This window comes from Lingula anatina, chromosome 9 (assembly GCF_051362555.1).
Source record: "Lingula anatina isolate TDL-2025a chromosome 9, LinAna3.0, whole genome shotgun sequence".
NCBI lineage: Eukaryota > Metazoa > Brachiopoda > Lingulata > Lingulida > Lingulidae > Lingula > Lingula anatina.
This window is the reverse complement of record NC_141775.1, coordinates 9,523,907-9,539,631: the sequence shown is the minus strand read 5'-3', so window position 1 is coordinate 9,539,631 and position 15,725 is coordinate 9,523,907. Positions and strand designations below refer to the sequence as shown.

Below are 15,725 nucleotides of genomic sequence, written 5' to 3'. Positions count from 1 at the left end.
GTTTTCCAGCATTAGAGACAAAACTAATAAAATTCTTCCTTTACCCTCAAGCATGGTAGGGATGTGCCTATTTATACATATGTACCTATATACAGATTATATACGTGCAATTTAATAATCCCCCCTGGGGTTTCTAACAATTTCAAACTTTTTTTAGATCCATCTGGTGAATATATTTTTTATTATTCCAGTAACATAATAGACGAAATATAGTAGATGCCTTGACAAGTTTTTATAAAAGATGGTGTTATCTTTCAAATTCAGTTACACAGGGTGACACTCATGCAGTCACAGAGTCAGCTGGAAGTCCAGAAGTTCCCCCCCCCCTCCCCGCCAAACACACAGAGAGAGAGCGAGAGCGAGTCCCACCCACCAAAGTACCAGAGTTCACACCCTCAGGCCTGTAGGCAAGTGGGAGGGGGGTCTGGAGGTTCAGAGGACCGTCCTTTAGCCCAATCTGACTAATAACTTACTATGACTTGGTCATTTCTCATCTTGGGTAAAATAAAAAGGTCTATATTTTCCAGGAAAAAAAAAATACTCCCCTTACCCACTTTTGAAATTGCTACATACAGGCTTGTACCCTGCTGTTAATATTATTATGTTTTAGATAGCCTGCCCCACCCATATCTCTTATGGCGATAAGTGCTTCTTTTCTGGAGTTCTGAATTATTACAGAAAACCTGATATGCACATGTGGAGGTCCTATATAAATATGATGGGATACACAGATGTCTTCCCTGTGTTTTGTGATAATAATCAGATTTTATCTATATGAGTTGCTGAGCTTTGGAATATAGAAGGAACTTGGTCCACTTAGAAGGTACTGTTTTTATAACATTTTTTCCTTTTTTGTGTGGTAAAGGTGTGTGATAATAATGTATATTATCACTGTTTAAAAACAGAGGAGACAGCTTTCTGAATTAAAAAAAATCATTACCAGAATTTTAATGTGCATCAGTCACAAATTGACAAAAAAATATTCACAACTTACAAATGAGAATGATTTTTATTCTGAGCAACTCGTACAGATATGCATGTGACATTTTGTAGTTAATTTAAATGCCCCCCGATTCCACATCAGAGGATTTGGGTTGCTATGGTAACATCCGTTTAAGAAGTTTGTACCATGATTCATGTGTACATGATCTTGTATTCAAACATGTTATGTTTTTTTTTTCTTTGTGCTTCCCCTGACTTTTGAACAAGGATTATTAAAATCACATGGTTGGGAATGAATAGAATTCAATTATCTATACAAATAAGAAAAAAGTCTTATTTAATTGGGCATGTTGCTAGTTTGAAATTACAGTTATGGGTGAGGGAATGGGTAGCTCAACAAGGGCTTTAGTCAGGATTTTGAAAAAAGGAGTCCCAGATTCTTTTTTTAATACTACAGTATGCCATTTGGGCTCCATAGATTTCAAAGCTAAAATTCTGAAAAAAAAAACCAGAAAAATAGCAGTCCAAAAACATTGATGGTTGGACAGTTACCTGTGTTATACTGAGCTTAATGGAATTTTAATTCATTAAAATGAAAGAATGGAAAGTTACTTGTGAAATCACAATTCCATAAGAATTATGATAGGTTCAACCATAATTCTCCCTTTAATGAGAAGTTCCTTTATTCAACCAAGATACCTTTCAGTGCACTTGTATAATTTTAATATTAATTTTCCACCAGATATAATACATGTACAAGTTTTATGTGTTTAAACTGATTTTCCCATTGAGCTGCATTATTTTTCCCTTAATGTGAAATCACAATAAAGATGGACCAGCATATCTCTACATCTGGTAGGAATCTGCATAATATCTACCAGAACAATGATCTTTTCTTGCCAAAAGGCATTAAAATCTCAACACAAAGAAGGTGGTTATGTCACTTTTCCATTATCTGTCTAAGGGTCCGTTCACAATAAAACTGTCGTACCAGGTGGTTCAAACCAACTCTGTTGGGATTCACTGAATGAAACCTGATTAACAGTTTGATCGATCTACAGTGATCCATAGTTTCAATGGGAATGGGCCCTAAAGCAGGCCTTATTTTTGATCCAAGATTTTAGACCAATGAGCCTTACACCCCATTTCCATAGATTAGATCGACCTACTTTAGATCGACCTAACTCCCTGGGGGTTCACGCTAAATAGCTGTCAGCCGGGCAGCCACGAAAGTTAATTACCCCCTTAAAGCTTGTAGTAGGCGGGACGGACATTTAAGTTGGATTATCTGAAAGTAATCTAGTGAGACTCCCCGCGGGGATAGATCGATCTAAAATCTATGGGAATAGAGCCTCAGAATAGAGGCTGTAGTTTTGTTTAACTGGCTCCTTCCTATCCATGCATGCCACACACTGAAAAGGTGCCAAGGCTACTGAGTTTTAACTGGCTTATAATGATGAAGTAGCTTTTTTTTTATTTTGGTAACTGTAATTTTTCTCAGTTTTGATTTGTGTGTCAAGGTGATCTTAACATAAAACTTAAATTGGCTTAGATTTAAGTTTTTTTTTTTTTTTTTTGTCAGTTTCTGACGAAAAATGTCAAGATTGTTATTTGCAATCTTTTTCTTTTTTCAACAAGGTTATGTTTCATAAAAAATATCTATATTGTTCAAAATGTTATGACTTCTAGTCATGTTTACTGTCAATATGACTATTAAATACTTTTATTAAAGTGCAGTAAATCGGGGTCTTCAAATTATTAGGTCCATGTGAAATTCTACAGCCAGTTATTAAAAGCTACTTAAGTAAAACATTTAATTGTTCTTTATCACAATTTTATCTTTTCTGAATGAAAGCCATATCTTATAATTCATCTTTTCATACTGCTTTATTGTCTTTCTTTTTCCTCATATGTCTCCCAAAAATTAGCATAAATAAGAGATATGCCCAGTCCTCTTAAACCATAGTGACATATATTAAAGGAATGCTGCCTTCATCTTTTGTCTTACAACTTGAGAAATTAACATGAAAAATAGATCATTATTATCATGCCTCTAACCCAAATATGCATACTCAGTTAGAGAAACGTTGAATGAAATGTAGCTTTTCCGTGTGCGTCGTACAATTTGTGGCATTTACATAAAAAAGAGATATAAGGGAGAGATGGTCACACCATGGTCATTAGTTGCTGAGAGTGTACATTTTATACACCCTGTTATTGCGGATACTACTGGCCCTTGGAGGGACAATTAACTATAGTGATTTATTTTGATTTCTTTTAAGTTTGCCATATCAGGTAAGCCATATAAAATAGTTCCACCTCTTTCCGTCCAAAAATAAACAAATATAAAAGTGAAATAGATAAATAGAATACGAGTAATACATTCAGGAAAAGTTAACTTGGAAAAACATAGGTCACTTTTTTTTTCTTTTGCTAAGGGCAAATTTTTTCCAGTTTTTTGGAACATTTGATCATTTTTTATGTTTCCTGTGTAGGTAACAGAGATAAATGAGAATGGAATGGGAAATAGACTGTTTTAAATGGTTGTTATGTAGTTAAGATATTTGCTTCAGGCCTAGAATTATACATATGGGAATTTTAGCATTAAGTTAAAGGTAGCATTGAAAGGGAATGTTTGGGACATAGAACAACAGATTTTGAAGTATTATGTAAGGTTCTGTAGTGCAAAAAATGGAACCTAGATGAAATTCAACAAAGGTTTGATGCAGCTGATTTTTATTTTCTGTAAAACAGCTTGAATAAGTTGTGTTTTTCAGAATGCCTGTACGTCACTGAAGTCAAGTGAAAACGACAATTCTTATAACTGGTGTGCAGAAACAATGAGCACTTTTTCCACCAGGCATCACTTATTTTAAAGAAATATTCCACTTAAATTTTCTTTTATGCAAATCCTTCCAAATTAAACCCCACTGATTTAAGATGCAAACCAGATGCTAATGTATCCATTTTTTCAAAAATTTCAGGATAATAGCATGCAACTACTATGACAATACGGCACCTGGAGAGTTGAAGAGGTGAAGATAACAATGGCAGTAGAGTTGAAGAAACTGGATGCCATATGTGCCAAACTGCACACCAGTGTCAAAGAGGAGGACGAGATGGAGGGTGACGGCCAGCTGTCCACAGGTGTCACCTCCCAAGATTCTGCCAGTGGTGGAGACCATGAAGTCGGAATGGGAAATAGGAGTAGCAGTATTTCAATGGAGGTTCGTTCAGCCTCTTCTGTGCCAAATGTTAATATAAATTCCTCTCCACTCGCTGCACCAACCACTACGGCGTCCTCATCGAGAAAGAAGCGAAGGAAAAATGCAAATCCTCGTAATATTGCAGCTCAGGTACATGTGTTCGCGTTGGAGGATGATGATGAGGAGGAAGATTTTAAAGATGAACTAGCAGAGTATGCCATCAATAACAAGGATATAGACTTCCAATCTCTATCTGCTGAAGAAACCAGTACTGTTGATGGTTCAGAGATTGATGGGTTCCGAAATCGGGACCACCACTTTAACATTGGCAGCAATGGGGGTGCAACAACGGTGGCAGCGATGGGATTATTGAATTATGATGATAATAACAGCACCAGCAGCAGCAATATGAAACAAACAACTGTGATAGAACCTGCAGGGACCTCTATGATGAATGGGGACGCTCAAGAGGCCATTGATTTATCTTTGTGCAATTCATCCAATATGTCTGCCGATTTCGCCTCTGTGCGCCACAGCTCTATGAATTACTCTGATGGCGGGGAGGGAGAGGAGGAGGGAGTAGAAGACATTATGGACGACTCTACTAGTGACCTTATCAATGGAGACGTGGATGGTGATCCTAGAGAGACAGTTTCTCTAGTTTCCCCGGCAATCAATGAAAATGCAAACAAACACTATGCAAGTAGCAGCAGTGGTGAACACTCAGAAGCGGTGTTGTCAAACAGCGCTGATGCAGCTGCGCTGAAGAACTATGCAGAATCCACCATGAACGAATTGCTCAGTTTTTATGGACTTGAAGAAGAGGCCGAGTCCATCGCTGATAGTGTCCCTCTTCAGAATTTTAGCACGGGAAAAATTCTGCAGAGAACCCATGGCAACCAAAAGAAAGCTAAGACAAGTCACTTTGTGAAATCACCCAAGACAAGCCCGTCCAAAAAACCCAGTAATGCTATGCTGAGTAAATCTGCCTTGACTGAAACCATATATTCCAAGTTTGCCAACATTTCTTCAGTGCCTTCAGGTAAGATTATTATTATTATTATTATTATTATTATTATTATTATTATTATTATTATTGATTCGCATTTTGTTTCTTTTCTTTTTTTTGTTTTTCCAATTATCTATTTCATTTTTCCTACTTGGGCAAGAAATAATTCGTTTTCTGTCTGTGACTTTCTCTAGTTAGGAAGACAAAGTTTCCATTGTGTATTTAATAGCTAATACAGCCTAATAGCTAATTATTCTTTTGCCATATCCAATATGATAATTCTGTATGATAATGTCACTGCTGTATTGAACATATTTAAGTCCAGTACCTGCATATCATGTTCGAAATGAATTTCTGGCAAATGATAAAAGAAAATTATGGGTGTGTTACCGTGTGTAGAAAAAATGTGTGGCAGTCATTTCATCTCTCTCCTTTCTGTCTTTCTTATGGTCATTGCCTCTGCCTCTCTCTCTCTCTCTCTCTCTCTCTCTCTCTCTCTCTCTCTCTCTCTCTCTCTCTCTCTCTCTCTCTCTCTCTCTCTCTCTCTCTCTCTCTCTCTCTCTCTCTCTCTCTCTCTGTATGCCTTTTTTCATTTATTCTATCTTTCTGACTTTTTCTATTGGCATTCATATTTTTAAGTTCCTGCCTCTTTCTATTTTTGGTGCTTAATCCATGATTTTATCAGTCTGTCAGTCAGTCTATCTGATGAACCGTCATACCTCTTCCCCCCCCCCCCCTTCCCATTTCTTGAACCTCAGTCATGTACATAGAAATCTATCAACCCTCCAGTTCATCTCTCCATGCCACCTGTAAAGTGGCTGTGTGAGCTGACTGGGACATAATGAGAAGTGTTGCCACTCAATTACACATCCAACTGATTGGGTCAATACTTGTTATGATCATGGTGAGACAGGCTAATCCTAGTGAATGAAATAGTGTGATGAGTATCAGAGCGCATTCACAACAGCGGGCTAACAGATCCGCTGCTCAAATATGGCGGACCCACTTGTATGCTTGTTGCGCAATCCCAGCAGGGAATCTGTTCAGTGTCTATTCGGGAACTGAGTGGCAAACTTTTTAGTGGGTCGCCATATTTGATCTGCGGATCTATTAGTCTGCTGTTCTGAATGCGCTCTTAGATAGAGTATGATCTAGTCAGGGAGCTTTGCGTAAAACAAAGTATGTAATTAATTGACTGGATGGAGTTGAGACGATTATCCCCTCTGTTTTGCATAAAGCTTCGCGAGCAGTGCTTTAACTGACTTAAACTGTGGTTCGTGCACTACAAGTCTAAACAGTATGGCTTTAAGATACTGACTTAGAGTTAACGTGTACGTAATTATGATAGATGTAGCGTAGACTTGACATGATACAAAAGTACATGTGACATATTAAATACTAGTAGGGATTCTTAGTTTTTTCTTAGAAACGAGTGGGAAGTGATTAGAGTGCATTAAAAGTTTGACACCCCACCTCCCACCCCTTAAGTTGCTGTTTTCATTTTTGCAATAGGACAACAGTTTTATCATTACCCACTGGAAAATGGTACAAAATTATTCAGTTGCAGTCTAATGTTAATTTTTGACACTTCGTTTATGCAAAATATCCCCTGATCTGCTTACTTAGATATCCCTGGCTTAGAACAACTGATTTCAATGCCATTCACCGCTCATTTTTTTTTTTCTGCCAGAAGAATGGCAAATCCATTTGCCTGTCCTCATAAAGATTTGGCAGTGTGCAAAATCCATTGCAGCGCTTTTATTATTGTGATTGATCTTTTCTGCACTTTCGTACAGTGTGTGCGGTCACAGAAATGTGGTTCTAACATTTGTTATCTGATGTAATACATTAGTTGAGTTATTTCATAGGTTTTTTGTGGGATTTGGGAACATTTTTTGCAGCAGTTAAGTATGTGACAAGTGGTGTATTTCTCAAGAAAAATTTGAGAGTTATTTTGCAGTTTTTCCACTTAAACTTGGATGATTTACATGAGACCGCAGTTTAAATGTGGTGGTGGTTTTCAAAATGTAAACAGAAAAAAATGTAAATGTTTTTTTTTTCTTAAGAATTAGAGTCAGCTGACTTTTTTTTTTTTTTTTTTGCGTTATGCCTGAATTTAAGTCTGCTGACTTTGTCATTTACTTTCAGTTAGAAAAAAAAAGGAAAAATTGGCATGTATGGCCTCACATACCAGTATACACCATAGCACTCGCAGAAACCTAAATGAAGTGTTTTGTATGAAGCTATGATATGAAGTACATGCAAAAAGTGCAGTTCTTCCAAATTTAATTTTTGTATTCTTTTTATTATCACACAAAGACAACCATTCTGTGATTGTGCACAGTGACAGTGGAATAATCAATGTTACATTGTATATTGGCAATTTTTCTTCATCATGTTGTTAAGCAGAAAAGCACATACAGTCCTCAACAGATGTACGATAAATACACATAAATACATGCTACCCTTTCCCCTTTTTATTTTAACAAATGGAATACTTATACCATGTCCATCAGACGAAAAACTACTTGTTGTCCATTACTGTCAGTCATGTTAAAATTTCTTTTTCATAATGGTTTTCAATTCTGAGAACCAAGTCCTCTTTTTTTTGTGCGAGTAAGAAACAGAAAAGTTTCTCAGGAAATTACGGTAAATCTTTTATTTTATTTTTTTATTTTTTTGGGGGAAAAAAGATGTTCTGTTTGATTTTCTGTATTTGTTGTTTCTAGTGGTATTCTGTTACTACAAAGAGCACCCAACCTTTGTAATGTTGTGACATTACACAAAGTAGGCCATAATATCAACAGTGCAAGCACTGCTTTTTTGGGAGATCTAAAATGTCAAATCTCTATGGTGATGCAATGATGTATTTATCATTTTCTCCCATGTTTTGTCTAGTACGAGTAGTGCTCATGATGTTTTTCCAAAGAAAAAGTCGTTATTATAGTTGAAATAACAAGTCGTGTTTTTTCTCTTTATTAAAAAAAAAAATTGTTTATTCATATTCTGTGAACAAGTTCAGTTAACACATATTGATATATTGACTCAAAATACCATGTTGTCTTGTCGTGAATGGCCAACACCAAATCTTAAACAGTGTAAGTCTTAACAAAATATAGTTTCTTCTTGATTTGAATGTTTTTATAGATATTAAGTACTTCTCCAGTCACTTGGTTTAGCATACAACTCACAGATTTAACTCATTTTAAAAAAGTGTAAAAGATAAAAAAAATGTGGAAGATTATAATGACTTATTGTTCTCTCTCACGATAATAAGTATGCAAGTGAACAAAGACTTTATTTTTTTAATAAAATATATATTAAAAACAGCAAATGGGGTTAAGGATTTGGGCGAGTCAGGAAAAGAAAGATTTAGACAGTTTTTGATGTCATGTATTAGTCTCCACTTCACTGGGCGGGAAACTGGAAATTGTTACACATACCACTGCTTGTAATCCTTCAAACTTTTGGAGCACCTTGTAAAAGCGAAAATGCAGCAGGAGCTTAATGGAGGGGAGGAGGAGGGGGGGGGAGTAAGCAAACTACCTTGAGGACGTCTGGTAATTTATGGGGAATTTGGTCCTTTGAGCCATGGACTAAGTTTATTGAGAAGACAGTGTTTTATTTATTTATTTTAAATTTATTTATTGTTTTATCTTTTAAAAACTTTATTCTCCAAACCAAATACTAGATTTGTAAAAAAAAAAAAAAAAAAAAACAAGTTAAAGAAAAAAAAACGAGAAAAAACATTTTAAAATAAACTATTATATCCAAGAAATGTAACCATTATACTTCCTAAAGACCCTATTTCATGACAACATTTACCTAAAAGCTTGAGACAGGCTTTCACATAAAAAATATTGAGTGGTTTATTTCAAAGAAACCGCAAGTGACCCGAGTTGGTGGCAAGCCGCTGTACAACTAGATAGGGGTGGTGATAAGAGCTGTCGTCACATGAAGAAACAGTTACCCCGTACGTGATAACTAGATGTAATGGATTGGTACACAGTCCAGAACTGTAACTTTCGTAGAGGGTTTTACCTGGGCTCATTCATGTACTGTCTTTTACAGTGATTTTTATTTCATCTGTACTTGGTATTTTTTTTTCTTTTTTTTTTTTAAGTATGTACAGCATTATTCATTTACCCCACAGTTTTTTATGGACTTCTAGAAAGAACTTAGGCTGTGCTTTTATGTCTGAATTTTAGTGTTTTTATTTCATCTATGTTTGGTAATTTTTTTCTTTTTTCTAAGTGTGCTTGTGTTTATTGAGAGGGAGTGGATGGATGGGTGTATTACTTATATGTAAGTCAACATTATTTATGAATGTAAAGGCATTTTTGGCTACCCTGGAATATAGATTATGGTATGGGTCATTAAGTTTTATGATCTCTTCCCCCCCCCTTCACGCTGCCTCCCCTCCCCCCCCCCCCCTCCTCCTACCTGTCACACTTTAAAATGCCCTTACTTAGTCATCTACCATATTTCCCACAGCTCAAAACAAATCATCCAGTGTTTATTATGTTCTAATGAAACATTTTTCAGGACGATCATCTACTGGGGAAAATAACAAAAGAAATTAAGGGGAGAGAATTTTGAAGAAAGAATGTAAAATGTACTGCCTAACTTGTACTTAACCTTTGCTGTTGTAAAGAGCAATGGGGTTAATGTGAAATGTAAACTTGTCAGGATCATTGACTGAGAACCAGGGTAACAGTTGGGTTCAACGTCCAGCTTTCGCTCAAGTGAGATTTTCATTGGCTGCAGCAGTCAAGGCCAAACTGGGTATTTTCTTATTAATCGATGTCAAAGCCAATTAATATTTTTTTAAGAATGAAAACAAATTTAAGAAATTGAAAAAGGAAATTGCTTTTAGTATAAGAACATGCATGGATGGACATGTCTCACATGCATGTAGGTTTGTTACAGGGCAGCATGCTTCTAGTGGAAATAGGCAAATTACTGAAAATGAAAAATAAAAAAAAAACTATTGAAATCTGGTGTTGATGGCACTTCTGGTGATAACTACCTCAGAAAGCTATACTGTAATCTAATTCATCATTTCTAAAATATAACCAGCATAACATCCCGTTAATCAGAACCTATTAGCGTCCCATAAACGACAGCATGCATGCACATCTAAGGTTTCACCATAAACCCATAATCCCCCCCCCCTCATTCCTGACCATATTTTTTATGCATTCTTTACCATGTTGATTGTTGACACTGCACTAAGGCTGTGTTCAGAACAGAAGTTATCATACTAGCAAGATCAATCGATCTCAGCAGGGATTCTCACTAAGGCATAGTCAATGTCAAAAGCTTAATTGTCTGACACACCCCCTCGTAACTTCAAGTACTTGAGTCAGAAAAGTTTTGTGGTCTGTGATGTTTTTCATGTTGCTTTGCCAGGGGGAGGGAGGGGGAGGGGAATGCCAGACAGTAAACCTGATGACATTTGACTGGGCCTTATCGAAAATCTCCACTGGAAAAGATTGATCCTGCTAGTACGATATCTTTTGTTCTGAACACAGCCTGACTGCTCTGCTACAAACAGAAAAAATGATCAGAACAATGTAATGGGAAATGTAATGAAATGAATACTAAGGAGGAATACCATGTTATAAAGGCTGTAGCTGTAATTATTCGACTGTTTCTGTTGGTGGTACAATGGCAAAATGGTCTAGAAAATGGTTTTATGGGCCAATGATTTCTGGTAGTTCAGTTTTACCGGAAATATGCTGAACAAGTAGACAGGAGGTAAATTGGATAAACGGACTAGATGGAAGAAATGAGAACATGAGAACAAAAGCAGCAGTATTTATTTCCTTCAACTACATATTTTTATTTTTTTTATCCAAATAACTTAATGATTTTCAATGAACCCATGACAAAATACCCCAAAATGTTCAGTTATTGTTAACTTTCTTCTGTCAAAGTTATTTTATCTGGAAGACTTTTATAATAATTAAGTCAGTGTGATGGTTAGCTGAACAGAATTACAATGTGCCCTTGTATTATATTATACATTTTTGTCCTAATTGCTGATGATTTTATGAGATTTGTAAAGTAACATATTTTAATATGTTAAAAGGTTCATATAATAGATATTTTCTGATTACAATCTCTGAGCATTATGCTAAAAGTTATGAGCTGTCCTCAGTATAATTAAGCTGTGGCCATTAAGATCCAAGACTTACAGGCTGTAATTGTATGCCAAAAATTCAAGAAATCTACATTTTATTCAAAAACCATCATAATTGCCTGATGTACTAAGATTTAGGGGGAAGAGAAAAGGCTTCTTTGGGCTGTAATAAAGAGAATGAATAGGTCATTAGACAGATTCCATTGATAAAATAACAGGGTCCTAATTGTGCAGTTTTGGATAGTGGGTGCAGTGCCATTAAAAGAATCTATGTTATATATAAGAGCCTTCAGTCCATTAAAATATTTTCAAAAAGGCCTTTGTTTGGTTAATTTTCAAACCACACACTAAAGGGATTCAGAACTAGGCAGAATTTGTAATTTTGTCATTTGGTCACACTTTTCAAATGATAATATGTATGAAATGTTTTTAGTCCAAATTAAGGATACATGAAATTTGAATTTACCCTGGAATGCCTTGGCTTAGCAAGTAGTACTGACCATGTGTACTCATTTAAGATATGAAATTGATAGATGAAATTAGCATTTTATTCAAAAACAACAGCTGCCTTCACTAGCCTGCTCCGGTGTGAACTTTGCTTGTGGAAATTGCTGAAAATTTCATTACATCCATAATCGGCTGTTCTAATTTTGCTGAGGGCATACAGCAATGACAAAGTAATAAAAGATAAATTCTTTTCGATATAATAATTCAGCTCTTTGCTACAAAGTCATTACATCTGTGCGTGAAGTGCATGAGATGCCTGCATATCCCAAGTTAATAGGCCCAACATCCTGTCTTTTCCAGCCTGAAGAAAGTTGAGTTTCTTGGGAAAAAAACTTTCTTGAATAATCACTTTTATAGTGGTTAAAGATCAAGAGAATTTGGCATTATATATGATATACAGAGGTAGGGCTTTGGGGGATGTTTTATGGCTAGGTATGATGCATTCAAAACTCATTTTCTAATGCATTGTAGGAAGCAGTATAGTAAATATTATTGATAATTATATATAATGGATATTAATCTGTATTTCCACATATTTGATGAAGATCTGTTATCACATTCAGTACAATGTCTTTGCTCTTAACTCACTGGGAAGGGACTACAGAGTATTGTTTGAAGTGAATAAATTATACACAACAAGGCAGAAACACAAGGAATGGCTGTGTGAGAACAAGAAAATGCAAAGACAACTAAAGCTATTTATCTTTTGTAGCATATTTGCCATTTTAGATAAATTCTGGTTAGATTATTAAAAAGTTCAAATTTGTTTCATTTCTGAATTTTAGACTTTTATTATTTTTTCATATTTTTATTATTTATATGTTTTTTTTTCTAATGGAAGACCCTTTGGCAAAATACTTTTGGGGTGGGGTTTATTAAGTCCTCATTAGAATTATTTTTATTTATGGCATCTGAGAATGTTAAGGTAGTGCCTTGGCCCTAAAGCTAATAAAAAAGAGTAATAGGTCATATAGCCAGGTGTTAGATCATTAGCTTAGAATTACAATTATTACTATTTTTAAACTAATTTTGAAATATATATATATAAGTAATTGCTTACATAAATACCAAAACTGTTAATGGATTTACATACAAAGGCAAAATGAAAAAAATAAAACAGTCTGTCAGTTAAGCCTGAATTATTTAAGATATTTTAATATTAACATGCGAAGTGAAAATGTTAAAGATATAATTTCATTAGTTATCTTATGTCAGCTTTAATTGTACAAGAGCCACCATACTGTCAGCTCATCTCAACTTAACCCCCCCCTCCCCCCCCCCTTCCTGGCTGCTGCCCCACCAAAGTAGTTAGACACCTCTGACCATCTGTTTTTAACACCATTCAAGGTCAGACTTGTCACATATAAGGAGCAATATTTTTAAAAGTGGCAGCACCAATGAATGGAATGCTTTTCCACTTCTGTTGTTCAATAAAGCTTTCCTGGGCTTTAAAACAGAAAAAGAAATAAAGACGAATTTTTTCAGGAAATTTTATAACTCAGATTTATAAGTCTCTGACATGTTTTTTTTTTTATTATTTTTTTATGACTATGGCTTTTATAATTAATCGAGTGACTTTAAGCTAGAAACATATAATTTTTTCATCAGTTTTCCTTTTCTTTAACTTGAATTTTACATTGTAAAGGCTAGTACACATATTTGGATCTAGGCTCTAAGGAAATAAATATGAATAATCTGTACCATATGAAAACATCACTCTCATTATGGTTATGAATTATGTAAGGAAAAAAATATAAATTTTAACTTGGACCTCTTAATACTATGTTAAAGTCAGAAAATATTGATTAGGTGCAGATGAAGTGCAAATTTTCAAGGACTTTCTATGTTTAGAAATTTGCTCAGACACCAGTAATGGTGAAATTGCTAAAACACATATTACAAGGTCAAAACACAATTGTGACTTTCAACAAAGTTCCCCATCATTCAAAAAAGGGAATTAAATGTGTTGAGAAGAATTACCACTTCTGGTTCAAGTGCACCTAGATTTTTTGTGAAGGTTTTTTATATAAGTAAAACGACAAGAATGTGATATTTTATGCTGAGAGTATAAATTACACGCTTTAGAGCCAAGTATTTTGACTTACTGCTTATTCGTAAATGCATCTTTTTAGAAAAAAAAAAACAAACAAACAAGTTTTTGCTGAAATTTTATGCCAAGCAAAGAAAAGCTCCTAAAGAAAGAAGGATGCTATGAGCACCACAATTAAAAGCTGGTGGGTCAGAAACCATGACTTTGGGTAAATATTAGATCTTAGTGCATTCAAAACATTACACCTGGCAACAGGGGAGTCATGTTTTGGTAAGGAAAGTTTTAAGTGACAATTTATTTAAAATGGCAGGTAAAATTTTACCTGTGTCTTGTTCTTACTGTGACAGTTTTGGTAGTAAGAATGTAATAGAGTATTTTGTGAATTAACTTTGCCACTTTGTCATTGATCTCTTTACAAATTGATTTGGAGTAAAGGTCAGTTTGTGGGATAAAAAACACTTACGAAAGGAAAAAAATTAACCGTGCTTACTCACGACTTAATTCATTCAACTGAATATTGCTTGAAACCAAATCCTTTTTTTTTCCTTGATCAATGACATAATATCATGCAAAATTCTCATTTTCATTCATGATTCTTAATAAAAAAAAAGTAGAGCATTTTATAATTTTCAGTAAGACGCCTCTCCCCCCCATAACTGCCATTAAAACTCTCTCAGGTGTGCCATATCACAGTAACTGTCAATAGGAATCATGACAAACAGATTATAATAATGCCTAGATACTGTGATTTGTATTGATAATATTTGGGAGCACCTCTCCATGTTTCTCTATAATAGCTGGCCCTGTTTCCATGTCGCTGCCCCAAAAAAGTAAATAATTCAAGAATGACTGCATTATTTCCACCCCCGCCGAGCAAGGACCTCTCCAAAAATCAATTCATATGGAGGACAAAACACCATCTTGTCCTCGACACCAAGTTTGTATTGGGTAGCAACAGGCGTTAATTGGACAAAATTATCAATATTTGGGAATGATTGAGAATTGTTTTAGAGGGAAACGGAAGTATTATTTTTAATAAGAGGATTGGGAGGTCATAAGGGCTCAAGAGCAGGGACAATTTTGATTAAATTTGGAGTGATAAAATGGAGAGAATAGGTAGAGATGGTAGATAGTGAGTGAGATATGAATGTTTGTTGGGGTGGAGAGAGTTTCAGTGGGAAGGGGGGTCTCCAATATGACAAAATTGTCCATGATATTATTGTTAAAGCTTGATCCATGTCAAGGTATTGTTGAAGGAATTTGAGCATTACTTGTCAATGATGTCATTGATTTTTGGGGTTTTTTTTAGTTTACATAAGTAACTTTCTGAAAATTTTTATGACATCATTCAGTCAGTTTATGAAACACATCCACCAATAGATTACTAGTAATATTTTGTAAGTACCTAAGTCTAATAAGATCAAGATGAGTATGATTGCCCTTCTTGACTGTAGCAAAATTGTAAGCAGTAATTGATAATGGAACTTTGCTTTGTGGTGTACAATCAGAAACAACTGGAAATAACACAATGTCAGCTTGTAGGCGGAGACAACTTTCCGAAGGAAGAAGAGCCATAACTTTGCCTGTTATTTATTGGATGTACACATTCCCTCTTAGAAGGGAAGTGCGTTTCTGTGCTCTTCTCTGGGGACTAATAGAGTGCACTGAAGAATGAAACTTAAAGCAGGATCAAAAATGATCTACATTTGTCATTCTTTTGCCCTTGTAAAGAAACCATCTTGACAAAACGTGGCCGCATGTAGTTATTGTGTTGCCATGGTTACTGGCATAGCATGCCTTGGGTGATTCATGAGTATTACTCTCATGTTAACTAAAAGGAGAGTACAACACACAATATTGTCCATT

At 35.2% G+C, this 15,725-nt stretch overlaps 1 protein-coding gene across 3 annotated transcripts in view; it reads left to right on the top strand.

Annotated features, from left to right (window-relative positions):
* LOC106159656 (zinc finger protein castor homolog 1) overlaps nt 1-15,725 on the top strand; it is a 47,072-nt gene that overhangs the window by 10,876 nt on the left and 20,471 nt on the right. The window contains exons 1-2 of one of the 3 annotated variants that reach the window (XM_086995655.1): nt 743-823; nt 3,927-5,190. In XM_086995655.1, the coding sequence (XP_086851781.1) occupies nt 3,990-5,190 (1,201 nt within the window). In that variant the 5' untranslated portion in view covers nt 743-823; nt 3,927-3,989. Of the gene's footprint in view, nt 1-742; nt 824-3,046; nt 3,238-3,926; nt 5,191-15,725 lie in introns of those variants that run through there. The other 2 variants (XM_013535988.2, XM_013535986.2) reach the window with 2 other exon arrangements.